This window comes from Lathamus discolor, chromosome 3 (assembly GCF_037157495.1).
Source record: "Lathamus discolor isolate bLatDis1 chromosome 3, bLatDis1.hap1, whole genome shotgun sequence".
NCBI lineage: Eukaryota > Metazoa > Chordata > Aves > Psittaciformes > Psittacidae > Lathamus > Lathamus discolor.
In genome coordinates this window covers 30,160,493-30,185,699 of record NC_088886.1, presented here as the reverse complement: position 1 = coordinate 30,185,699, position 25,207 = coordinate 30,160,493, and the positions used below count along the sequence as shown (strand labels likewise).

Below are 25,207 nucleotides of genomic sequence, written 5' to 3'. Positions count from 1 at the left end.
CAGGCGTTACGTAAGCGCCCGCCTCCGCGGCGGGGCCGAGCTCTGTGGTTGGTCCCGGGCGGGCGGAAGCGGCCCCGCCCCGGCCGGTGGTGGGTTGGCGGGAAGGTCTGGTAGGGCCCGCCGGTGTGAGTGGCTGTGCTTGCGGTGCGGCCGGTGTGTGTGCGCCGTTGCGTTCGGCCTGACGGCTGGGCTGAGGTGAAGGAGACAGCCGGAGCCATGCAGGCCTTCCTCAAAGGCCCATCTGCCATCAGCACCAAGCCCCTCTCTGCTAAGGAGAGGGGTGCCGCCGGCGCAGCGGGGTGCAGCGGGGAGGGCAAGAGGCCTAAACCCATCCCCTGGGTGGAGAAATAGTAAGGGTTTTTCTGAGGCGGTGGGGTCGCTGGCTGGGGCTGCAGTTGCTGATCGCGGGTGGGGCTGGTTCTGGAGGGGTGTCTGGAAGAGGGAGTGGGTGGGTAACAAAGGCAGTTGCAGCTGTAGGTGTTTCCTGTTGCAGAAAATGCCCCTCTCGCCCCTGTCAAGCTGTGCCCTTTCATCACTGTGGCTTGGTGTGAAAGTGTAGGAAATGCTTTGGTTTTGAGAAGCCTTTAACAGCTGACAAAACGGTAAAATATTGCAGTCTGCAATACAGTTCTGCTTCTAAAAACAGATCGGGCAGGTGTTTAAAATAGAAATAGACAAACTGCTTCCCGAATAATTAGATCACTTCAGTGATACAGACCAGAGGTATTAGGCAGATAATCTTGTTATGATTTTGACCTCAACTATGAAATCAGCTGTGATTCTTCAGTGCTTGATGTAATCAGAAAGGGAAGTGTTGTTTTTCTCAATTTCTATTTTCTTCTGAAACTGTTAGCTAATAAATTGCATTTGATGTCTTGTTTAGTCGCCCAAAAAATGTGGATGAAGTCGCCTTCCAGGATGAAGTTGTTGCTGTGCTGAAAAAGTCCTTGGAAGGTGCTGATGTGAGTGTAATAACATCTACACAATCAGTGTGTTTAGGCAGAAACTTTGAAAACTTCTAACTTAGCAGTTGTCATTTTTGTGGTTTAACCACAGCTGACAACTAAGTACCATGCAGCTCATTCTCCTGCCCCAAGGCATGAGGAGGAGAATTGGGGGAAAAAAGTGAAACCCGTGCGTTGAGATAAGAATAAATTTAATTATTGAAATAATATAAGAAAAGGGGAAAAAGAGGACTAAAACTAAAGAAACACAAGTGATACACAGTACAGTTCCTCAGCAACCACTGACCGATGCCCAGCCTGTCTCTGAGCAGCAGTTGGTAGCTACCAGCCAACTCCCCCCAGTCAGTATACTGAACATGATGTTCTATGATATGGAATAGCCCTTTGTCTAGTTCAGGTGACTGCTACCTCCCCCAGCTTCTTGTGCCCCTCCTCACTGTCAGAGCATGGCAAAGTGAAAAGTCCTTGACTTAGGGTGAGCACTACTCAGCAGCAACTGAAACATTGTTGTGTTATCAACGTTGTTCTCACACAATCTGAAACACAGCACTGTACCAGCTACTAAGAAAAAAATTAACTCTACCCCAGCCAAAACCAAGGCAATGATTTTTCCAGTGGTACTTTATGAACAAGCCAAGTGGCTTCCTCATAGCATGTTGTGAAATATGCATAAAATTTGTGATGTTTCCAGCACTCTAACATTGTAAAATTGTCAGTTCTGTGATGTAGTTTGAATCTTTCTGGAAAAACTCAGTTGATTGACTTCTTGTTAATAGTTTCAAATTTGGGAAGGCTTTTGTTCTCTCTATGCTGCTTTTCAGAGAGTACTTTTGATATTCCTGCTTAAGAGAAGAGGGAATTTTTTTTTCATACAAAAGTCTGGATTGCCAGTCATTCCCAAACGGTTCTAGTGATCTATCATTGCTTCTGTGAAACTGCTAAAAACTAAAACAAATATACTTGTTGGTCATAAGGGAAGTTTAAGTGCCACTTATAACAGTATATGCTTATAACTGTATATACTACTTAGATACCGGTTCTAGAGTTTTGGGGTTAAAGTTTCTAAGTAAGTCTTTGGTTTTGAAAAGCTAAGTATGACAGTTGCACTAACTTCACTGCAGTGTTGGCTTCTGTGACCTAAGAGCATTTTCAGTTGCTTTTGTTTATACTTGCATTTGCTTTTGAATAAACATTTAGTAAATACTCAGTATGAACAATGTTTATTTCCTCCAAACCAGGTGAGAGGGAGTTGGAGGGACTGAAGGGAGATATAAAGTAGGTAGCCAAGAGATGGCTGTGCTTTTCTGCAGATCTGGACAATTCCTCCCCTCATACATGCTGAGATTTTTTGGTTGGTTGGGTTTGTTCCACATTTTGCCTAGAAGTGTCATTCTTGTGCTCCAAAAGCTGCTTCTGTTTTCTTGGACTGCTAATGCCATGAAAGTGCCAGTGGAAGGGGTTGGTAAGGATGTTCTGAAAATTACATTTGTGATACGGTTTTCTGCTCACAGAGACCTAAACCAAACAATTTGGACCTTTCTGAGTTTTATTCAAGAAATTTTTCACTTGTAGTGTGCTCTGATGCACAGGTAGTCTTTGGTATTTGAAAATTTTACCTTAAGGCAGTTTGCTCTGTAGTTCTGGTTTTGACTGATATGAGCTTATTTCTATCTAAAAATACTGATTTAATCAGAACTTGTAAAAGCAGAAGTACCTTAAGTGTGAAGAGCCAAAATGGAGCTGGTGTGACAGAACTCAGGAAGACTCGTTATAATTTCTTTCTCTGGCTCATGTCTCCAGATTCAATTTGTTTTGAGAATGCTGTTGTAATGTGACCGTGTCATGTAGCATTGTACCCAGAGAAATTTGTGTTTCAATAGCAGTGTTGCTATGTACTGTATACTATGTATTTGTACAGTTGAGGTAGTAAGGAACTACTAGCAGCTAAGGAAAAAGGAGATGCTGCCACTTACTCTGTCTGGACGTATCAGTTGTGGAACATCGCTTAGGGGATGGGTTATGAAGTTCTATTTTGAGTAACAGTTATTTAAAACCTTACAGCTTCTGAATCAGCAATGTTTCTTAGATTATGAGCCTCTTACACTTGTGTTGGCTTTTTGCCTCCTGAGTTAAAAAGCCAAATTACAACTTCTGGTTGTGGTTACAGGCTTTGTATTTTGCCATAGCTACCCAAATCCAGCAAGGCATTTGAGAACAAAATCATGGAAGTACTTTAAAATATCTGACACTTTTAAAATTTTGACATTTTTATTAGTTCTTGAAAGGACTCATTCTGTCAAAAAGGCAATAGTGTAATTCGATCTTTAAAGTGGCTGGTACTTATTTCAGAAGTTCTTACTGAGTTTGGAGATCTGATGAGATCAAAGAAACAGCTGTGGCAATGCTGTAGGTTTGTGTAATGTGCTTTATTTAAACCTTAATATTGAAAATGGAAAGTGGGTCCTTTGTTGATTGGCCTCTATTTGTAAGCCTTGGTTTTGGAGCTGCTAAATGGAGCAGAACTTTTAAGTCCCTGATATATCTCCATTTGTAACAGCAGTCTTGTTAGAAACTGGAGAAACCAGAGTCTAGGTGGTTTTGAACTGGAGAAGCCGATTTCCGTCTTCCAGGACTGTTGATTTGTTCTTGTTTTTTGCAAAGAAACTGAGAAATATCATAGTATTCTTTAGTTTTCATTTACTTGATTATACCTTAATGACTGAAAAAAGAGAGTTAGGGATAGGATTATAGTGGCAATTTTTCTCTTCACTTGTGCTGAAACTTCTAGAAAAGTAATTGAGGTTCACACTATATGCGGTAACTTTCCCATAAGCAGGGTGATGCCTGCAGGTTTGCTGCTTACGCCTGGCAAGCATGGAAAAATGGATAACCAGATCAGGTTGCAGCCTGTTTAAAAATACTGCCACCATTGCATAAAGGAGTAGGCTGTGCTTGATGGAAAAGTGGTGTAAGTATTGATGATAACTTTAGTGAGAAACAAGCATAATTGAAGTTGTAACAAACATTAATAAAGTATGGATTTAATGGAATTAGAAACATTCTTATTAAAACTTGGTAGCTGATAATGCTTGATTTGAGAACTAGTAAAATGTGAATTAGCATAGAGCCATGAAATTATGAATCTCCGTGAAAATGCCTATCATTGCAGTGTGTTAACATAGTGGTTGGTGAATTTTCAGCTGACATTCAGTTAACATTTCCTTTCACTGGAATTTTCCTAAAAGATACAGGGGGGTAGAATTGTTGTGGCATCTAATCAGACTTGGAAAAGTGTTTGGTTGCACTAGGTACCGTTTACTTTCCAGTAACTAGGGAAACAATCAAATGATTGGTAGAGCAGGCAAAACTTGAAATGGGTTTGTTTGCTATAAAATGATGGAAGATTGAAAATATTCTGTTCTTTTACAGTACATACACAGTTGAATCTGTTATCTGTGTCTTACACAGTTGTTAAAATGGGATGCTGGTTACCAAACTGGTCTCTCTGTTTCATTTTCTGACTATGGGTTGTGTAATTCTGCATTTTTCTGTGCTACTTGGATGTGTTTGGTTTTGCTGTTCCCATTCTGTCTACGTTGCTTCCTGTATTCAGAATAAAATCTTCTAATCTAATTTTAGTTGATCTTTTTTAAAAATAGAACCTTTATTAGGGGCTGAAAATCAAGTCCGACTGAGAGGTTTGTCTTTTTGCTGTTCATCAGAGGGACTCTTAGATTCTTGTTCTAAGAACATAAACCTGGAACATTGTCCTGTCGAAGGCAGCAGTTTTCAAGTGGAGTCTGATAGTACAGAAAGCTAGCACTCCTGTGCTAATTAGAAAGCTTCTTGATTTCAGCCAAAATGTAGTCATGGCTAAGTTACACAAATTTGATTTTTGCCAACTTATGTGTTGCTCTGATACATTCATGGAGAACAGTCATATTTCCTCTTCGCTTTTGTTTTGCTGAACTAACTAAATCACACTCTTTAAAAAAAAAAAAAGCAGTCACTTCCCATAAGATAGGTTCTTTACTCCTTTAATCGCCTTTCCCAGTTTGGATTCGTCATCCTTGACTAAGGATGACATGAACTGTGTGTAGCTTTTCTGATTAAGCCTTAGTAGCCCCTTCTTAGTATCAGTAATTTTCCATCTGCATTGAAAGTGCACATTTTAGGACTACCATGTTAAACAGGCTTACACTGTTCCTCTGACTGACAGACTTTTGGCAACTTTTAGTTTATTCCAGCTGATGAATTCCGGACATCTAGCAGATACTTAATTGTATTCTCAAACTGTGAGATTTTATGCTTTGTGCTGCTAAATGTCATCCTATAATCATTACTGCAGTCTTTGCTGTGCTGCTTTGATCTTCCTTTGTCAGCCTGTTTCTTTAACACATTCCTGTTTTTCATGCTGAGGGTATTAATGAAATTATTTGAAAGATCAGGTAACCTAATGTCTTAAAGAAATCAGGTTAAGAATCTAGTCTCCTCCTTTGAAAAATCCTTGGATGGATGTAGAAATTTGCCAGCACTATGCTGGTAGTTCAGTCAGTCCTTACAAGCATCTCTGTGATTAGTGTTAGGCTGTGTCTGCATTGCACTTACAGCATTCACAAGCTACCTTGTATTTGTTGCAGTGAAGTTAATGACAGCACAGAGTTCTTGGCATGGCTTGAACATGGGGAGCTGAGAAAGTAAGGGATAGTTAACCTGTGACAGGTTTTGAGACACATGCACTGCTAATATTACCCAGACTATTTCAGGGACATTCTTGGATAAATTTGCATGTCACTGCAGTCATAACAGTAAGTTCTGTAAGCTTTAGTAATCTCAAACATGACCTGGAGTGAATATATCAAAATAAAATATAAACTGAAGTATTAATTTTGATAGAACATAACACCAAATAACAACTTGTTCATACTGTGTTATAAACAGCAATGATTTGTCCTCCTTTACAGCACTATTTGTAATGACCTAAAAGTGAAAGACTTGATATTATTTAGCAGGAAGAGTAGATAGTTTCTGGTCTATGAGGTGCACAGATTTTTAGTAGGTGTTCCTGTCTGTGGTTTGTTTTGTTTATTTGCTTTTCATAAAATGGTGCGTTACTGTTTCAGCTTCCCAATCTGTTGTTCTATGGCCCACCTGGAACTGGAAAGACTTCCACTATTTTAGCAGCTGCTAGAGAGCTCTATGGGTAAGCTGGAATCAAGTTGCTTTGGTGTAATCAACTATCACGTCTTCTAATCATGTGATGGAGTGTCTCTGGCCATTGCCTGCTCTTACATAGCTTCTAGGTCTTTTTCAGGAGTACCTTCACATTGTAATTCAGCTCTAATATGAGATTTCTTTCTCTTTTGTCCTGTCACAAGTCTTTGCTTTCTGTTACTAATACAGATTTTCAACACTTCAGACTAAGAGCCATATAACTGTAACAAAGAGTATGAAAAAAATGGCTTGCATATGCCTTACTGAACTTTGTAAAGGGATCCCAGTTTTAATGGAATATTCAGTAAGCTGACAGCTACACATAGATCTCAAAGTAGTTCATAAGATGCCTGAATTGTAGTCTTTTTGCTATGCACCATTGAATTGTGTCTAGAAATCATAGTGGGAGTCTAAAATTCAGCATGTGTACGTTCATCAACTCACTTGTAACACTTGGGGGTTGTGAGTAGTGAATTCAGTGACCCAAAAGGAAAAAAAAATGGATGAGAAGGTGGTTTGATGTTACGATCAAATGTAATTCTAATGCTGACTTTAGTACCTCTCCCTACCACCCCCCATCATTGTTTTTAATTTTTGGCTTATGTTGCTTTTTAGAGAGAGACACTTCTATTTTAATAGTAGGAAAACAGTTTCACGTTTTATGTCTATTTGAATTCCCAGAACTTAAAATCCACTGGCTGGTTTGTTTTTTTAAATCAGAGGTGCCACTGTATAGTATTGCTGCTAAATACTGCCTGTATTATACTTTCTAGATATTTCTTTCTGGTAGCATTGCAATGGCAGAGCCCTACCAGTGACTGTATCTGAGCATTTTACTTGTTCTTCCATGTTGCTCACAACATATAAGTAGAAAGGCATATTATGTAGTGCTCTGAACTTATGAAGCCAACTTCCTGCTTTCTTTTTCCTCGATAACTGATGTAATTTTGCACGTCATTGTTTTTCACAGTCTGGGACACAATTGTAAAAATAGCTGATGGCAATTCATACCTCAACTGTCTTTTAACGAAGCATGCTATTTAGTAATGCTGGCAAAAATAATACCTGCTGTTCAGAAAGCCCAGACAGGTTATTGAGATAGTTTATAATGCATCATTACAAGAACTAACAACTAATATCTTGTAACAAAAATTTTGCAGTCCTGAATTATTCCGGCAAAGAGTCCTTGAGTTAAATGCCTCTGATGAGCGTGGAATCCAAGTAATTCGGGAAAAAGTGAAGGCTTTTGCTCAACTTACTGCATCTGGAAGCCGTTCAGAGTAAGTGCTTAGGATAAAGCCTGTGGTTCTTTTTTGTTTATAATTCTGACACAAATAATGGGTCAGCACTGCCCAGGAATTTGCAGCACAGAGTGCTTGGACTAAGCTTTGACTTCATGTAATTTCATGTTGAGAGTTTGAATACCTGGGAGGAAATTTTACCAGTTCTGTTAGAGTTAGAGGCAGACAGGGAAAACCCCAAAAGATCAAGTCTTCTGGATTTGGTGATAGGTAATTGCCTCTGTAAATGTAGTCTGACTACCACAGGAAAGCTTCTGTGGGTAAATTTTGGTGGAAGTTGTTTCTCTAGTATGTCTAATCTGCAGCATTGCTTACAAGATAGGTGCTAGTTTCTAAGATGCTAACAAGATTCTGGTGTAAGGTGGCGAGAAGGCCTGTGAGGGTGAAGCCAATATGTGTGGAAAAAACAGATAGTGGAAAGTAGCAGAAAGAGACTGCATGCCAGGACTGTCTGGCAGGAAGTGGTCTTATGTACTGAAATCAGTCTGTTGCAGTGTTCTTTGAAGTTCAGGGAATCAGGAAGCTTGGAAAAGAAGAGCTGCATTAGTTGTTAAAAGAAGAAACTTAAAGCAAGAGCACATTATTTTTGAGGACTTTTGGTAGTATTAGAAAGGCTGACACTTTATGGGAACTCAATCCCCCCCCTTTATTACAAATACCAGTCCATAATCAGAAAAAATTTTACTGAATATGTTCTATTTGTCAGGTATAAATAAATGAAGTATGACTTGCTGTTTGCACTGGTATGGAGATTTTGTTGTTTGGTTTGGTTTTTAACTTGGTCTGTACACCGCATGTCTCCTGGATAAAAGATTCCTTATTTTTCAGTGGTAAAGTTTGTCCTCCTTTTAAAATTGTAATCCTGGATGAAGCAGACTCAATGACTTCAGCAGCTCAGGCAGCCTTAAGACGCACAATGGAGAAAGAATCTAAAACAACACGTTTCTGCCTTATTTGTAACTACATCAGCAGGTATGTGTGGAATTTGTTGCTTATTTGGATTTGTTGCCATTTTTCTCCTATAGTTTCTTCCTGCCCCCTCCTGCTGAGAGATTGACCTACAGTTTTCAGTTAGAGATGTAGTAGAGGTGTAGCTATGTGAATACAAGTCTGAGGACAATGTTTAGGTTTCAACTTGTATTTTTCACAGAGTTGTGGGTTTAAGGTTATTTTGCCTTTTCCTGCCTTGATAGCTTCAGCTGTATGAACTTGACCCATGCATTCATTTACCAAACACTTAACCTTCCTTTCTTTCAGAATAATTGAACCTTTAACATCTCGATGCTCCAAATTCCGCTTCAAGCCTTTGTCAGACAAAATCCAACAGCAGAGGCTGTTGGATGTTTCTGAGAAGGAACAAGTGAAAATCAGTAACGAGGTAACTTCATAGTTGCCATGTAATTTTATTGCTTAATACAGTGCATAATTGCATTGCACTGAAAGGGGCTAAGTCAGCATACTTTTCCAGACTTCTCAACTGTATTTAGAGGAAATATATAACCTCATTTAAATGTTATTCTCCTTCCACAGATGGGTTGAATTTTAAGTCTTGTAAAATCAGAGAAATGTCCACCAGAGAAAACTGAAGCAAAACTATAGAGCTTTTTGTTCTGTGCTGAGTATACTTGCATTAAACCGTGCTTCATTATGAAATTGCCATCACACATTTATAAAAGTAGAGAGGTTGCTTTGTAACTTGTGTATTGTGCCTGTCTGTGACCATCTGCTCTAGACATTGTTTAATGTTTTAAAATCAGTGTTCTGAGAAAGCTTACTGTGTTTTAATTAACAGTGAACATATAACTTGGCATTTTCTGATATTATTTTCCAGGCAGTGTGGTACCTTGTTAAAGTGTCAGAAGGGGACTTAAGAAAAGCAATTACTTTTCTTCAAAGTGCCACTCGCCTAATGGGTGGGAAAGAGATCACAGAGAAGATAGTCACTGAAATTGCTGGGGTAAGCCATGCTTTACAGTTTCTCCTGTAATTAGTCTGGAAAGCATTTGTGTAGCAAGTCGTCTGACTACCTGTATCTACTTTTGCTCAAAGTTTGACTAAAAAATTGTTTTATACTCATTCATATTGCAGTATGGTGCCAATACACCCCACCAGAAATTTAAAGATGGCCTGGTTTTGTACGCGTATTATATATCAAGTTTCTAACACCTTATTCTCTAAGTCATGGAGATCAGTTTCAATTATAAGACTATTTTACAGAAGTTGAAATATTCTGCCCGTGAGGGCAAAATGTATTGCCTTTTGTGGGACAGTGGACTAGAACATCTTTTTGGCACTTTTATAAATGTGTATATTTATATGTATGTGGGTGTATATAAGTATAGGTCATTGCAAAATATGGTTTAGAAACACCACAGGGGAGTAGCTTTCAGTAGCAGCTCATTTTCACCTAACACAGTAACACCTAACTCATTTTCACGCTGTTCACAGTGACAGCGCCTCTTCAAGGATGTTGGTTTTTAACAAAACAGCAGAAATGTCTTCTAGAAAGACATAGGGAAAACTGACAGGGACAAGAGAAACCTGAGAGGAAAGACATTTAAGTAAGACTTCTGTGAAGGTGTTCCTATAGCAACAGAACAATTACCCTCTAAAGCAAGAAATGTGAGATCAGGAGTTGAGGAGCTGAAAAATAAATGGGCTTTAATGGTGGACACACTTCCCTTGAAGGTGCTGCCATTGTAGCTAATTGTGAGGTTCTCACTCTGATGGAACCAGAGGCTATTGCAACTGTGCATGTTTTACAGAACAGTTTTAAACAACTTCCTTGGTGAACTTCTCATTCAGTTTTGTGTATCTGGCTGTAGGAAAGAGCTGGATTTCACTTACAGATATCTGTAAGTCAGAATTTCAGAGAAACCTGGCAGAAGTTGACTGTAATGATAGGAAAGAAAAGCATGAAATTACGTTATTGAATAATGCTTGTATAAATCTGTTCTCGGTTCAGCTGTAGCAGTCATTTTTCTCTTTTTTAGTGGCTGGTGCAGTGCTGTGTTTTTGACTTTCAGCTTGGGAGCAAGGCTGATAACACCAATGTTTTTAGTTGTTGCTAAGTAATGTTTACTCCGACCAAGGACTTTGAGTCTCATGCTCTGCCAGGGAGGAGAGGAAGTCGGGAGGAAGCAGAGACAGGACACCTGACCCAAACTAGCCAACGGGGTATTCCATACCACAGCACATCATGCCCAGGATGTAAACTGGGGGGAGTTACCCAGAAGGGCTAGATTGCTGCTCAGGCCAGGCTGGGTATCGGTTGGCGGGTGGTGAGTGGTTTGTATTCTCTCCCCTTTTTATTTCCCTTATCATTATTATCATTGGTGGTAGCAGCAGTGATTTGTGTTATACCTTAGTTACTGGACTGTTCTTATCTCGACCCGTGGGAGTTACATTCTTTCAGTTCTCCTCCCCATCCCTCTGGGAGCTGGGAGGAGGAAGAAGTGGGGGGAGTGAGCGAGCGGCTGCATGGCTCTGAGTTACCAGCTGGGCTTAAACCACGACAAAACCAAAGGAACCCAACTTTACATCTTCCTGAAGACTTCAGGGTCTTGGTTGTACATAACTTTTGTGACCGTGGAGTGAACTTCGTCCAAAAGATAAAAAAAGAAGCTTTGAAACCAAATGGTCCAGGTAGTCAACAGGAATGACAATGACTAGAAGAGAACGTGGGCAGTGCTTCCCTCCTCAAAGCTAAATAATGACATGTGTTAAGTTTTGTTCTTCTGATTTATTGTCTGATCATGTTGCATTGTGCTTTTTTAGTATGTCCCTGGTGTGTCACTGGAGAGAAATGATTTGCTGTTTCACTTAGTTATAGAATGGTTTCAAAAACACTGGCTGATCTAATTGTTGAAGTAGGCCCTCCACTTAGTGTCCTGAATAAGTGTGTTTATGAGGGTGACTTTGACAATTCACTATCACTGTATAGTTTCTATTTTAATATCACTACTGTAGTAGGACAAACATTGCAGCCTAGCTCTGACTCTTAGAATTTAGGTAGTTTTAGTTATATACTTGCTTGAAAGCGATTGAGTGTGCAGAGGAACGAAACCCTAAAATGGTTTCCTTCATAAACATTTTGTATCTGTTACTGTAGCGTCAACTTCAATTTAAGCTTACAGAGTTGAAATTAAGAAATGTAACTTCCTGTTACAGGTCATCCCTAGAGAAAAAATTGATGAACTGCTGTCTGTCTGCTGGAGTGGTTCATTTGAGAAACTGGAAACACTGGCAAAGGTAGAGTCCTCTTGGTGCTCTAGCCTGAATGTTTTTCTTGGTTGCTGCCTTTTGAATCCTTTGCTGGGCTGAAGAATGTTTGGCCTCAGGTCAGTTAGGATTGATATTTCAGGAAGTGTGTCTTTTACCAGTTAGTACCCTGATCTTTCCCTTCTGAGCTGTCAAAAGAGCTGTCAAAGTTGCAAATAAGATTCCATACCAGTGTGACTGCCTTTCTCCTGAGTTAAAGTGGTGACATGTGGAGCTGTTAGGCTGAATTAGGCAGAGTAGGAGTTCCTAGCAAGACACTTGGCGCAGGGCTTTAGAACTGTGTCTTCAGGGAACTGGGCTAGTCTCTAGACTACTACCTTCCTTAGTTACACGGAAGCTGCATTAGATGAGAAGTATCTGAATAAAGTTGTAGTAAGTCCTCAGTTTTAGCATATTTCACGTCAGTCTTGCAGTACAACAGTGATTACAGTTGTCTTAGGAACTGCAGTGTCTTAAAATAGATCTTGCCAGAGATGGCACAGGCTAAGGAAGGGCTCATTGAGGTAGATTTGTTTTCTTTAATAGAGATTCTTACTCCCTCTGAAGTAATTCCTCATCTCAGGAGTTTAAAGGAAGCTCAGTCAGTCTTGAACTGGATTTTAAATCAAGGAGTTGTCCCTGACAGAGGTGAGGAAGCCATAGTACGTTCTCCCTTCCAGTGAAACGTTCCATGCCCATGTGAAAAAAGCTGGTATTGGTCAGCCTCCTGCTTTTTCCTTGGCTGAGCCTGGTCGGGTGGTTTTGGCAGGACCTCTGCTTCTGAGTCTGGAAACCGGTAGCAGATGTTAGAATGGTTTGTGCAGATGTCACTGCTTTCCACTTTCACGTTTACTTACCATGATGTCTGAAAATGTGTTGCTCTTAAGATGTGTTGATACGGATTTTCTATATCCTTAGAGCTGGTATAGTCTTTCATCAAACCACTATCAAATCTAATGCAGTAGTTTGGAACTGCTCTCCAGTTCCTCGGCAGGTACTTAATGGTGGGGGTTCGTTTCAAATATTAGTGCTTGATATGCAGTTGACACAACTTGAATGCATGCTTCTGCAAAGCGCAGGTGTATATTTTGCCGTACAGAAAAAGAAGGTTACACCAGCTCTTCTTCTAATTTCATAGACTTCTCTCTGCATAAATGGCTTCCTGGACACCTGTTCTCAGTATTTGGTGGGTTTGTCACTGGGCACTACTGGTTTGAAAAGAAAAATAAATGTGACCATTAATTGCCATGGGTTTTATTTTATTAAAAAGCTTTTGGCTGCAGAGATCTCTGTGGGCCTGAGGCTGGCAACTGCTGGATGAGGAAAATAAAGTAGGTGGCACTTTAAAATGTGAAGCCTGTGAAACTATCACATGATGCTGTGGATGCTTTCCTAATTTTAGAATAAGATTGGACAGGTTCATTGGAGGTTGTTAAATGCTTAAAATGTCTCAAGCTCACAAAATGTAGATTTTCAGAAGCTGGAAGAATATTTGGGAAAAATTATTGTTATGTGCATGCCAGGCTCTTGCAGTCTTTCCTAGGTACTCGCTTGGGGTTGCTGTCAGGTGGGATGCTGAACTGCATGCAAACCTACTGGCTCATCCTCTAAGATGTAAAAGCTCCATAATACATTTCAGTACAGTCTTTCAGTTCAGACAGCTTTTTAGATTGGTCTTCCAGTTTGTGGTGTTTCTGCTGCTGAATTGTTTCTGTGTTCCTCTCTGCCTGACACAGAATCTCATAAATGATGGGTATGCTGTTGCTCAGCTTGTAAATCAGCTGCATGATGCTGTTGTTGAGAGTGAAAATTACAGTGACAAGCAGAAATCTGTCATAGTCGAGAAACTTGCGGTAAGTCTGTAGCCTGAGTTAAAACACAATGAAACAACATTAATTTCCACTAATTTTTGTTTAGGCACTCTCTCCCAAAATGCTGCTTTATTTTGATTTTTAGTTCTGAATGTTTCTTGGTGGAACCCATATTTTTGTCCCGAAAAATTTTGTGAGAAGGAATTGAAATCCGACCAAGTGAATTATTAGTCATATTATATTGTTCTAATGGGACTCAAGAAGGAGATTTGTAGGTTTGGGGTTTGGTTCTTTTTGGGGTGGAGTGGTGGTTGTGGGTTTAGGGGTTTGGCTTGTTTTAATACAAGGTGGGAGGAAAAATTAAGATGAGATTACAGAACGGTTATGGTTGGAAGGAACCTCTGGAGATCTGGGCCACCTAGAGCAGATTACACAGGAACACGTACAGGTGGGTTTTCAATCCCTCCAGAGAGGGAGGCTCCACGACCTGCTTGGGCAGCCTGTTCAGTGCTCTGCCACTCTCAGTGTAAATAAGTTCTTCCTCACATTGAGGTGAAACTTCTTGTGTTCTAATTTATGGCTGTTGCTCCTCATCCTATCACTGGGCACCAGCAATTAAGTCAGCACCTGAAGAAAAAAAATCAGGAGCTGCAAATTGCAGAGTTTTGTTCTGGTGCGTAAAATGTGCTCTGTCCAAAGAGCTCATTAACTTGCTAAATTTTGACCAAGAAGACACGGCAGCTGTGGTGGAGGTTTTGCTAAAGTCACTAAAGAAGAGTCAATAGTGTTGTTCCTAGCAGTTACTTGCAGAACAAATGGTGCATCCTTTCCTATAAGCTATCATGGCTTGGCCTTCTTGAGAAGATCAAGGTAGTTTGTCCCAGGTTGGTGTGATGGCTGTGTGATGTGTGAGTGCTAGAGGTGTCATTGCGGATTAACAGTTGGCGAACATCATCTGGTGTTCCCCACTGTAACTAAAGGGACAAGTGTCTTGAGCACCACCATTTTAAGAGGCTTCTACCTTCTCTTTTCTGTTGCAGGAAGTAGACAAATGCTTGGCAGATGGTGCTGATGAATACTTGCAGCTGATGAGTCTCTGTGCTGTGGTGATGCAGCAACTAATACAGAACACTTAATGACTCCTGCAGCATGAACAGCTTTTTTTTCACAGGTGGCTAAGGTTCTGAGAGCAGAGACCTGGGTGTTTTTGTAGTGGGTTGGGGTTTTTTTTTTTTGCAATAAAAGGGCTGCTCAGCAGTGGGAAAAGATCCTGCTGAAGTATTTGGGTGGTTTTTTCACACTAGGTTTGAGTGCTCTCTAGCTGCTGAGGGGACAGTGGTGCTACTGCTTTGCAGTTTGTTGCTGTAGACTTGTACCTGGAAAGGTAAACACATCAGAAAATGAGTGTATATACTGAAGTCATCAAGTGAAAGCAGAGGAAGAAAGCATGAATTGTCCCTCTTAGTTGACATTGGTTGGTTGGTTTTGAAAGTACTGATGTGGCAAAACAATCACGTATTTACAGACCATGAGGCCTCAGGCTGAGCATGGTCCATGCTGCCTCCATCTTCTATCTGCTCCTTCAGCATTAAATACTGCCAAACTCACTGTTAACTGTATTGCAACACTTTTAAGTTCCCTCAAGCTATGTAAGAAAAAGCATGGGGTGAAGAGGAGGTAATGCTCTAAAGTGGCTTATATTATCTTTCTGTCCTTGCTGGCATAGTTAGTTTTAAATCTGTTGCCTGGCTACAGAATATGGGATAGTTGAGCATCTCCAGGTTAGTTCCTCTCATGGATGCTGCTTTGAGCATCTGTTGGGTTTCCTTGGTAGCAGAGTGCCAGGGCCTGGCAGTGCACACCAGTGATGCAAGCACTAGACTTTTGTAGAGTACTAGGACAGCCATTTCCTAGTGTGATGGGTGTCTCAGCTTAGGGAGATGGGACAGGTGTCCGTAACACTGTGTCACACAGAAACAGTCTCTAGCACTTCAAGATCTCCATCTTCTACTGTAGAAACAGCCTCTGAAGTCCTTGACAAGAGGACCTGTGTAGAGCCAGGCCTGCTCAACCCCAGCAGCTGGCACTTCTGCCTTCCATGCCAGACTGAGTCTGGTCAGACACAGCCATAGCACCTCCCCGGTGAGAGGAGCCCCCCCCGAGAACCAAGTATTTACGATTTAAGTGAATATAGAAGTTATTTTATTGAACATTCAAACTTCATTAAGACATGTGCAATATGGCAAATTTTACTGGGTTTAACCCTAACTAAGACAATAGTATGATTGCTTGCTTGCTGGGGCTTAGCAACAGGGTCCAAATCACACTTACCACTAATTAAATACTTTATTGAATAAATACATATGAAACAAAAATGCATTTTAATGCTCTTATAAAAGTTTAGATTTTGAAAGGCCTTTCCAATTCGATCTGAAGTGTAAGCACATATAATAAAGGAAGGTAGGCTAGTTTAACATAATTGGCTGACTTTATACAGCACTTGTATCTTTTAGTCCATAAGTAAATTATTAAATGATAAAGAACATCTAATACAACCACTTCTATGGAACTAGGAAATAAATTTCTAATAAAGAAAAAATTTACAGACCCCATGACTTTCCACCCAACCCCAACAGTCTAACCCTAAAGTGGATAAAGCCAATGGCTTTCCCCACAAGAGCTCACGACAAGAAGTCGCTTCTCTTATCAAAATTCTGTATTTCTGATCCGTAATGAGCATTGAGACAAGATTCAATATATCCCCAAAGAAAGAAGCACAATGCACGTTGTGAATCGCCTATTCAGCAACAGCGAGCACTGTATCAAACCACCTCATCCCAGGGATTAAATGAGATCAGCCACATTCATCGGCATCTCCTCCACTGTAGTATTGTAGAAAGTCTCAATGTCTCGCAGGATCCTCTTGTCCTCTTCAGTGACAAAATTTATAGCCACACCTTTTCTGCCAAAACGACCACCACGACCAATTCTGCACAAAAACAATGCATTTACACAGATGTTAACTTATCCACTGCAAATGGCTGCAAGATCCACTCATCATTAACTGCTACTGCTCTGGTATCTGCCACTGGCCATGTTATACTGTATTTACAGGACCGGCTGCTACCAAAGTCCTATCTGGTCACAAAAAAACCAGCAGTACAAAGAGTGTCCATCCTAAGGAGAGCAGCAGAGCAGACAAGGTTACTCATCTGCCTGCAAATTAAGAATTTAATGGTTGGTATTGTGGGATCAAGTCCTGACTGCACCTCTCCCCCATCTTCAGCCAATACATCTGTACCCATACCTGCATCCAGAGAAGCTCTTGTTCACAAACCAGACTGTTCCCAGGTTTATTCAATTACAGCCACTAACAAGGACAGGACACTCAACTTCAGAATTTTAATTAAATGCAACTATCTGCAGTGGGAAAACTTAAGGGTTTGTGCTTTTTGTTTAACGGAAATCCAAGCTCAACATTATTTAAGCCCAAATTGGTCCCTTACATGAGTGCACACAGTTCAGTTACACCATCAATTCTACCTTCCTGCAGACTGCACAATAAAGCACCTTGTCCAAGAGCTAAATACACGAAACTGGCTCACAAAGGTCAGTGAGTAATCATGAAAAAAAAAAAAACAAAAAAACAAAAACCACACCAACTCGCTCTTTGTTCAAACTGTGACAATAACGAATCCACGTCCTAAATGACGTCAACGCCATTTGAGCACCATCTTGTGTCATCAACTGCTGCTAGCAACTCCTGTATTTTTTTTTTTATATCAAGTAACAAAGTACAGTTAACTTAGGGACAGTCACTATAAGCAGTTAACTAAACTTAGGCCAACAAAACTCAGATTGCTATTAGAAGACACACACCACAGAGGAAAGAATCTAAGAGGAACCACTAAGAGCACAGAAGGTTCTAGGAGCCTGAACACAGCTGGGCCTCCAAAAATGGAGGCAGTTCTTTAACTGCTAGTTTGCTAACAGTATTAAGGTTTGGTCACTGAGCAGCAACTGAGGATTAGCTAGGACCTATACGCATGGAGCTACACTGCTGTCAAGATGCTATGTCAGTAAATGGGCATTGTAATCCTACTCCATGACCCATGTGACAAAGGTAGTTCAGTAACTGGCAATTTCCTCAGATCTCAGCTATCACTGAATCCATCGCTTATCTAAGTTTTCCCACTGGTTTGCTTTATTGTCCAGAAGTCCCACTCCTTCCTCTGTTCAGAATCAGAGCTGTGCAAGTCAGGGCTTTTTAAAGCTGAAGCACCACTGGTGTTATATCGTGCTAGCTTTTTAGCAGCTACTGTACAAATGGATGCATGACTCCCCATTACTGGCAATGACTAAAGACGGAACAGGTGAGGTTTGGTGCCAATTCTGCAGAGGACATGACACTCAGCATTGCACACCAAATAGAGGACAGAGCCAACTAACCTGTGAATGTAGTTTTCACGATTGGTTGGCAGGTCATAGTTTATAACCAATGACACTTGCTGCACATCAATGCCACGAGCCTGAAAAGCAATACAGAGTCAGTCACTCAAATCACAGGCTATATGTGAAGTTACTTATCCCATGCTTTTGTCGGCCACATGGTTAGTGATGAACTACAACTGTGTAGCCCATAGTGGAGCGTAGTCTTCACTCTTCCAAGAAGCTCCAAGTAGTTCAGGCTACAAGAACCTTCACCAAATTATGAAGCTTTTGGCACCAGCTTTAAAAACAACATCTTGAGTGGGAAGAGAATGCTCACCAGCAAGTCAGTGGTGATCAGGACACGGCTGGATCCTGATCTGAACTCTCTCATGATAACATCCCGCTCCTTCTGGTCCATGTCACCATGCTGCAGAATTAAAAAAAACCTGTAAATACTACAGTTCCAATACTCCAGATTGGGAAAGCCCTCAAAAACCAAAGTGATGTGTGAAACCCAGCGTCCCCACCTGCCGTGGGAACAAAGCAGGCAGGGATAGAAGGAAACATTTTTCTTTAAGCAGGGGGAACGATAATACAGCACTGCACAGCTATATCATAACTTTCCTGCTTTTCACTCGCATACAGCTCATTATGATTTGGTTTTCAGTACACGCGCAACATCTCAGAAGTTACGTGGAAACATCAATCCTCACCAGAGCTGAGACGGTGAAGTCCCGGGCATGCATTTTCTCAGTAAGCCAGTCTACTTTTCTCCTTGTATTCAGGAAAATAACAGCCTGTGTAATGGTCAACGTCTCATACAAATCACAGAGAGTATCGAGCTTCCACTCCTGAACAGAACAGAGAGGGTCAGGACCTGTATTGTGCCATTGACAGTTCAGGCATAACAAGAATCCCAAACAAAGGCTAAAAATCAAAAGCAATAACCAATTATCCATGCCCTAGTGCACTTACATCCCATAAAACCTGTGAAGTTGGAACACCACACTAATCAAAGCTTCTGCATCAACTGTTGCACCAAGTCTTAAGACACAGGACAGCGGACATTAAGAAAGAGGTCCACCCTAGTCTTTTTTGATCCAGTGCAGTTCTTCTTCTTCTTGCATGTACTCTGCTAGCATTACTACAGAAACCAAAGTTCACCCTTGGTTTCTGTAATTTTAGCACAGTGCTATAACAAGAAGGCGAGAGAACTTAACTCTTCCAGGCAGATCAAGTACAACTGATACCAACCTCTCTTTCAACATTAATGTAGAATTGCTTGATACCCTCCAGAGTCAGCTCTTCCTTCTTCACCAAAATACGTATGGGATCTCTCATGAACTTTTTGGTCACTTCCAACACATCCATTGGCATTGTAGCCGACAGCAACACAACCTAAAATGTATTAGTGTTAGGTGCATACTTAGGGACATCAGTTTTGATTTAAGACAATTCTGCAATTTTCATGTACACTTTGACTAAATTTGCATCTATCAATTTAACCACATAGGTGTTTTTTTACCTGGATGTTTGTGCTTAATTTTTGGAAGATCTCATAAATCTGATCCTTAAATCCACGGCTCAGCATTTCATCAGCTTCATCCAGAACAAACATTTTGATCCATTTAGGTGCTATTAAAGAAAACAAGAGTATCTCTTTTAAGTTTCAAAAAAAAAACCACTATTTTTATTAACACCACTCTCCTTTAGCACTAAGCTTTCCAGTACAACTCTATAATGACAACAAATATATTACTTAAGCTCCTACTTGGTGTGAAATTTATACTGAAATTTATTATCAAGTGCAAAATTAAATTCATACTTACAAAGGTAGCGTCTGTTTAACATATCAAACACACGCCCTGGAGTCCCGACCACAATGTGCGGAGCCTCAGCCTGAAGCTTTTGCATTTCATTGCGGACATTTGTACCACCAATACAAGCATGGCATGTTGCTCCCATGTAGTCACCAAGAGCCAGAATTACCTTTTGAATCTAAAAATAAAGCCCTTCTGTTAGTAGCAGCTCCTAGTACATTGAAGACTAAGCCCTGTTACCGTTGGTGCTTACAGACTTTGGAAGCCAAGAGAGCAAACAAGGACAATGCATCTCTTATGGTCAGAACAGGGAGCTGTTAATAATGGTTTCACCCACACTACTTATTACTGAAGTTGTTTACTAGAAAGCTGAAGTCAGAGTTGTACTTACATTTTTGTCCTCACTAGTTGCACTAGCTGAAGAAGTGACTAGAATGCATCCATTGGCAGTAGTTAAAAAGCAGGAACTCTGCTTTTCAACTGTTTCAACTTTCCAACTGTTAAGGTCTGCATATTAAACACTTACAGAAAGATCATGAAAAGAACGTGTAAGTGCATTGCTATATGCCAGGCTTCAAGCATGTCTAACCTCACCTGTCTTCAGAGTAGAACTAAGGCTGAACATTCTGATCACAGGCTCTTGTTCCACAGATCTGCCTATCTTTCCTGTCTTATTGTGTTTAGCTTCACCTTCAAGAATCTTCGCAACAGCACTGGCATCTCAGTATATTCTAGTTGATGAGAATAGGAAGTTTTATATAATCTACTTTCTATTCTATTTGAGCTCTGTTCAGTGTTTCATCTTAAGACCCCACATTACTGGTATGTACTAATCCTGAAATTTAAATATCCTGTAAGCTTTGTTAAACATTCCCACTTAGTGAAACAGAGTATCTAGCCTTGAAGGTGAAGCAGACATGCAATAACACCATCAGGAAAACATCACAAAACTACAGAAGTGACCATATGCACACCACAGCTTTCATGTTGCACAACTGCACACAAATTCAAGTAACTTCAAAAAAGTATGCTTCCACTCAGAACACTGTAATAAAGGGGTTTGTATTTTGTTTTTCTGCTGAAGGTGCCCCCTCAGAAGTATACACAGCACTGCAGCTGGCTCCTGCATCCCTGCCCCAGCACACCCTCCACATGCACCAACTCGTTTTTTGAGCAGAGAACTTGTGGGACAGAGGCCAGTTTATATCCCCCACGACTCAACACAGAAAGGGTTCTGAATGGATATTTTATCTACGGCCCCTTAAGTAGTCCATTTGTCTCACAGTTGTGAAACCTGAAACCTATGCAACACACAAGCAGTTTTTTATTTTAGCTACACTATCAATACCTGTTGAGCCAGTTCTCTGGTAGGGGCCAATACTAGTGCTTGGGTCTCCTTGAGATCAATCTCCAACTGCTGCAGGATGGAAATAGCAAATGTGGCTGTCTTGCCAGTACCTGACTGAGCTTGAGCAATCACATCATACCCTAAAAAAAGTAAGATAGACATTTACTGCTCCCACACAGGTCATTCATGTTTTCCAGTTTATTTTATCCCCTTTGAAGTAAGTGATCAGTATTAAGAGTTCTCTCCATTTCAGGTCAGTCCCGAAAGATGGTGTACCATCATGTCACTTTTTTAGTAAGGATTAAAAACAGGTATTGCACCGTAATTCACCCATGCATATATTTTACATTTTCCCAATTATAGAATACTGATAATAAATGAATCATCCACATACCTTTGATGCATGGAATAATAGCTCTCTGCTGAATAGCTGATGGCTTCTCAAAACCATAAGCATAAATGCCCCTCAGAAGGGATTCTTTTAAATTCATATCATCAAAATTGTCAACAATCTCATTCCAATTGCTCTGTAATAAAGGGAAAAAATACAAAATACTAAATCCAACACTGATCTCTGTCAGTGATCATAAATTCTCAAAGTCAGTTCTCATGTGCTTACCTCAATGACACCATCGGGGTCCATTCCCTCTGGGCCGCCATGGTCTCTGTCACCAAACAGAACAAGCTGTTAATACAGCAGCAAGTAACACGCAGAAGCAAGTCGACATCTTGGCTGCCAAAAGCCATATCTGAAACCCGTGACAGACCATTATAGCAGGTGCTCTGGTATTTTGCCAGTGGCTGAACTCCTACCCTCTCCCCACTGGATAAAGTGCCACTAGCCCAAGTCCTCAGCTCTCAACGTGACAGGAGCCTTCTTGCCACAACGGGGCTCACGGCAAAAATTCAGACTTAAGAAAAACCTACCAGAAAAATATGGCTCAACCCCAGGCTAACAGACTTTGAGTTTAAAAAAAAATAACCCAAACACCTAGCGGGCAAAGCAACAACCGCACACCCCAGCGTACAGCTCCCCCTTCAAGAAGGCATCCTTGTAGAGCAGGGCCGTGCACGATAGGCCCGCAGCTGTGGGCACGGAGCGGGGCAATGGCTGCCGCTGCGCACTCTTAAGCCAGCTCAGCCGCAGCGCCTGCCGTGAAGAAAGGGGGGTGGCGGGAGAAGGGGGGCGGGCTCCCGGCTCCGCTGCGGCTCCCCCCGCCCCGCCCTATCCAACTCTCGCGAGAGCTCCACCCCTGGGATTGCGCAAATTGGACACAGCGCGCAGGCGGAGGAAGGCGCCGGTCGGCCGCCCAGGGTGCCGCGCCCTCCCCCCTCCCCGAGAAAATGGTCTCGCCCTCAACCGGGGCCGCAAACAAGGGGCGAACCAACGGCGGAGGGCAGGAGGGGAGACGGGTTTAAGAACTAAATTCCTCATCAAGGAGCTCAAACATTTTAGTTACCACGTAGCTCAGTATATGCGAATAAATTAAAAATAGCCTTTTTCTTTTTTTTCCAAGTGTGAGAATTGTTAAGAAAAATCAACAACGAAAAAACGACCCCCCAAAAAAGGAACTTAAACCCTCGCCGAAAGGCGAGTAAGGAGAGAAATGCGACCGAAACGTCTAGAAGCTGGAGGGTCTGAGGCACCAGAGCTGTATAACCGCAGCCCGGAGCCGCCCTCAGAGCTCTCACCTCGAACGCGCAGGCACCACCACCCCACCCCCCGGAATATACTCTCTCTTCTTTCTCTCCAGGGCCGCCTCCGCTAAACCCACCGAGCCCCTTCACGAGGAAGGGGCCCAAGGCCTTCGCACGCGGCGCCATACCTGCTATAATCCGCGGAGCCGCCTGACATGTTCCGATCACCAGCTCTGTCCACAACTGAAAAGGAAAGCCCTCCGCGGCGCCGGCTTTATATACCCGCCGTGCTGCCGGACTCGTTTTCTTCTGCTCTGCGCATGGATATACACCTCACGCCACAGGGAAAAATACAGTAATCCCCCGCAGTTGAGCCCCCTTCCCATGAGATACTGCTCACTACGCTGTTTGAGGTACCCTGAAGGGGTTCCTGAGCCGCTCGAGGCCAAGAAGTCGGAGAAACATAGACCTACTTTTTTTTCCTCAGAGCTCGGAAGGATATTGCACCACTGACTGCGTGACAGTACCCCGCTCCTTCCTCCCGCTCTGCCCCCCTGCCCCCCCGCGCTCGTTCCTGCGCACGGGGTTTACCGCTCCGGCCCCTGCTGCAGCACGGGGGAGGGGGAGTGCGGCGTGGGCGCGAATGGGAGAGGAGGGGGCGCGGGAGGCCCGGGCCTGGCGAGGCGGGCAGCCGGGCCAAAGAGTGGCGGAGTGGGCACTGGGGAAGCCGTTGGTGCGGATGGAGCGGCTCCGCCATGCCTGCGGTCCCCCGCTATGTCGGTTATTTTTAAAGCCCCGCTGCCTGGAGTCGGGGGATGGCAGAGGCGAACAAGGGGAGGCCAGGCCCGGCGCCCGGGCCGCGGAGTTCGCCCTTCCCCTCCCCCCCCCCCGAAATGGCTGCTTCCTCCCTGCCGGGCAAAACAACCCGAATTCTCCCTCGCTTTCTGGTGAGGGGCAGGAAGCGGCTGAGTCTGGGCTAGTTAGCGAGGGGGCCGCGGATCAGGGAGGTGAGGGCGAAACATGGTGGCGCCTGAGGGCTCCACGCTCGGCCCTGCGCGGACATGGATGCAAACCGGCCCCGCGGTGAAGAGGCCGGCAAGGCCAGCGCTCCGCCCGACTGCGGCTGAGGCTGCAGCGGGCTGAAGCGTTCCCTACTGTCAGCGGCGTGTTAAGGCGGGATGCCTTCTATAGGGAGTGAAGGCGTATTTGGAGAGTATTTGGAGGAGACAGGCGGGGTGGTCCTCAGGGCGCTGCTGAGAACGCGGTGCTGTGATATACAGCAGTTCATGTGCAGCCATGTCCGCGAAAAAGCCTGTCGGGGCTAACGCAAAGGTTAGTGCTGTCCAGAATAAAGCAGTAAGGAAAATTAAATGATCAGTGATCGTGCCCGTTGCTTTCATGCTGCTGTAGAAAAAACATTGATCTTTTTAATGCTCTTCTCGGGTTTTACAATAATCTGTTCATCAATATTTCTTGTGTAGACAAATAATATAAATTGGAAGCAATAATTTGTGATAGCTGTAAGAGGTTCATGGGTGTCACGTCTCAGACTTGTTTCCATAGTGATTATGTATGGAGATATGGAGGCAGTGCTTGAAAAACTCAGCCCTTTCCTTGTCTAGAATATTGTAAATTGTCTGGAACCATCTAGAATATCCATAAAGGGTATCTCTGAAAGACTTAATGTACCTCAGCTCTTCCTATGGTAGCATCTGCTGGGGCAATATGATCTGTAGCAATAGTGCAACACTTATCAATATCCCAGATAATGATGTAAATGCAGCTTCTCTGTCAACCCATCCTAATCCTCTCAGGTTTTGTCCACCCTTTGCTGGGTAGAAAATATTGAAGATGCTTCTTGTATTTGCAATTTAGACAGTCAAGCAACAATAACCAGAGGCCATTTCAAATGAATGATAGCAGTTTGTGCGGACCATTAAACCTCTGGTTGTAAAAGAAAACAGGATGGTTTGAAGAAAGGACATGAATGCAGGTTTGTTCATGAACACGTTTGTGGGGGTTTTTTTAAGCTGGCACACTTAGATTTCCCATTAAAAAATACTTTGGGTCTAAAGAGAGAAGAAATAATATTACTGAATATTTGTTTTAATTAAGGGTCTTGAGCGTTTATTAAGAAAGCTGTGGAATTATATTCTTCTTATTATTGGGTCTTAGTATATTTGCAAACCTGAGTGGAAAGGATTTCTTACCATGGGAATTTCAGGAAGGCAAGCCATCATTTTCCACAGATTTTAAATAACTTTTTTTAAAGCATTTGTCATCTCAGAAACAAGCATCTAGTTTATCTTTTCTTGCAAATAAATTATGTTATTTCTGATACCTGTGTATCCAAATCACTTTGAAGGTTTGGTTTTGACAGAAGTTTTTAACTAACAAGGCTTTCCTAGCTTTCTTTAAG

General features: G+C 42.1%; 2 protein-coding genes and 3 non-coding genes across 5 annotated transcripts; 1 reads left to right on the top strand and 4 right to left on the bottom strand.

Moving 5' to 3' along the window:
* The first annotated feature begins 49 nt into the window (after positions 1–49).
* Positions 50–14,819, top strand: RFC4 (replication factor C subunit 4). The gene is made up of 10 exons (XM_065674461.1): positions 50–350; positions 884–962; positions 6,089–6,168; positions 7,340–7,459; positions 8,309–8,452; positions 8,738–8,858; positions 9,312–9,437; positions 11,651–11,731; positions 13,477–13,593; positions 14,592–14,819. The coding sequence occupies exons 1-10, from the start codon at positions 217–219 to the stop codon at positions 14,685–14,687; spliced, it is 1,098 nt and encodes a 365-aa protein (XP_065530533.1). The 5' UTR covers positions 50–216; the 3' UTR covers positions 14,688–14,819.
* A 917-nt stretch (positions 14,820–15,736) lies between these two features.
* EIF4A2 (eukaryotic translation initiation factor 4A2) lies at positions 15,737–23,082 on the bottom strand. The gene is made up of 11 exons (XM_065674460.1): positions 22,977–23,082; positions 21,770–21,815; positions 21,545–21,677; positions 21,151–21,290; positions 19,812–19,980; positions 19,508–19,617; positions 19,237–19,380; positions 18,696–18,833; positions 18,320–18,409; positions 18,001–18,080; positions 15,737–16,540 (listed from the first exon to the last, which is right to left on the bottom strand). Exons 1-11 carry the CDS (start codon positions 23,003–23,005, stop codon positions 16,396–16,398), a joined length of 1,224 nt encoding a protein of 407 aa, XP_065530532.1. The 5' UTR covers positions 23,006–23,082; the 3' UTR covers positions 15,737–16,395.
* LOC136012484 (small nucleolar RNA SNORA63) lies at positions 18,486–18,612 on the bottom strand. The gene has a single exon (XR_010611785.1). It is a non-coding gene; the product is annotated as a small nucleolar RNA SNORA63 (small nucleolar RNA).
* Positions 19,011–19,189, bottom strand: LOC136012436 (small nucleolar RNA SNORA81). The gene has a single exon (XR_010611734.1). It is a non-coding gene; the product is annotated as a small nucleolar RNA SNORA81 (small nucleolar RNA).
* LOC136012439 (small nucleolar RNA SNORD2) lies at positions 21,370–21,439 on the bottom strand. Its single transcript, XR_010611737.1, has one exon. It is a non-coding gene; the product is annotated as a small nucleolar RNA SNORD2 (small nucleolar RNA).
* Positions 23,083–25,207: the final 2,125 nt, after the last annotated feature.

Excerpts from the sequence above, each read along its gene's own strand:
- RFC4 (XM_065674461.1), top strand. The coding sequence starts at position 217 with ATGCAGGCCTTCCTCAAAGGCCCATCTGCCATCAGCACCAAGCCCCTC. Across the intron at positions 963-6,088 it reads AGTCCTTGGAAGGTGCTGAT|CTTCCCAATCTGTTGTTCTA; the intron begins GTGAGTGTAATA and ends TTACTGTTTCAG. Across the intron at positions 13,594-14,591 it reads TCATAGTCGAGAAACTTGCG|GAAGTAGACAAATGCTTGGC; the intron begins GTAAGTCTGTAG and ends TTTCTGTTGCAG.
- EIF4A2 (XM_065674460.1), bottom strand. The coding sequence starts at position 23,005 with ATGTCAGGCGGCTCCGCGGATTATAGCAG. Across the intron at positions 19,981-21,150 it reads CCAGAGAACTGGCTCAACAG|ATTCAAAAGGTAATTCTGGC; the intron begins GTATTGATAGTG and ends CTTTATTTTTAG. Across the intron at positions 18,410-18,695 it reads ACTTCACCGTCTCAGCTCTG|CATGGTGACATGGACCAGAA; the intron begins GTGAGGATTGAT and ends TTAATTCTGCAG.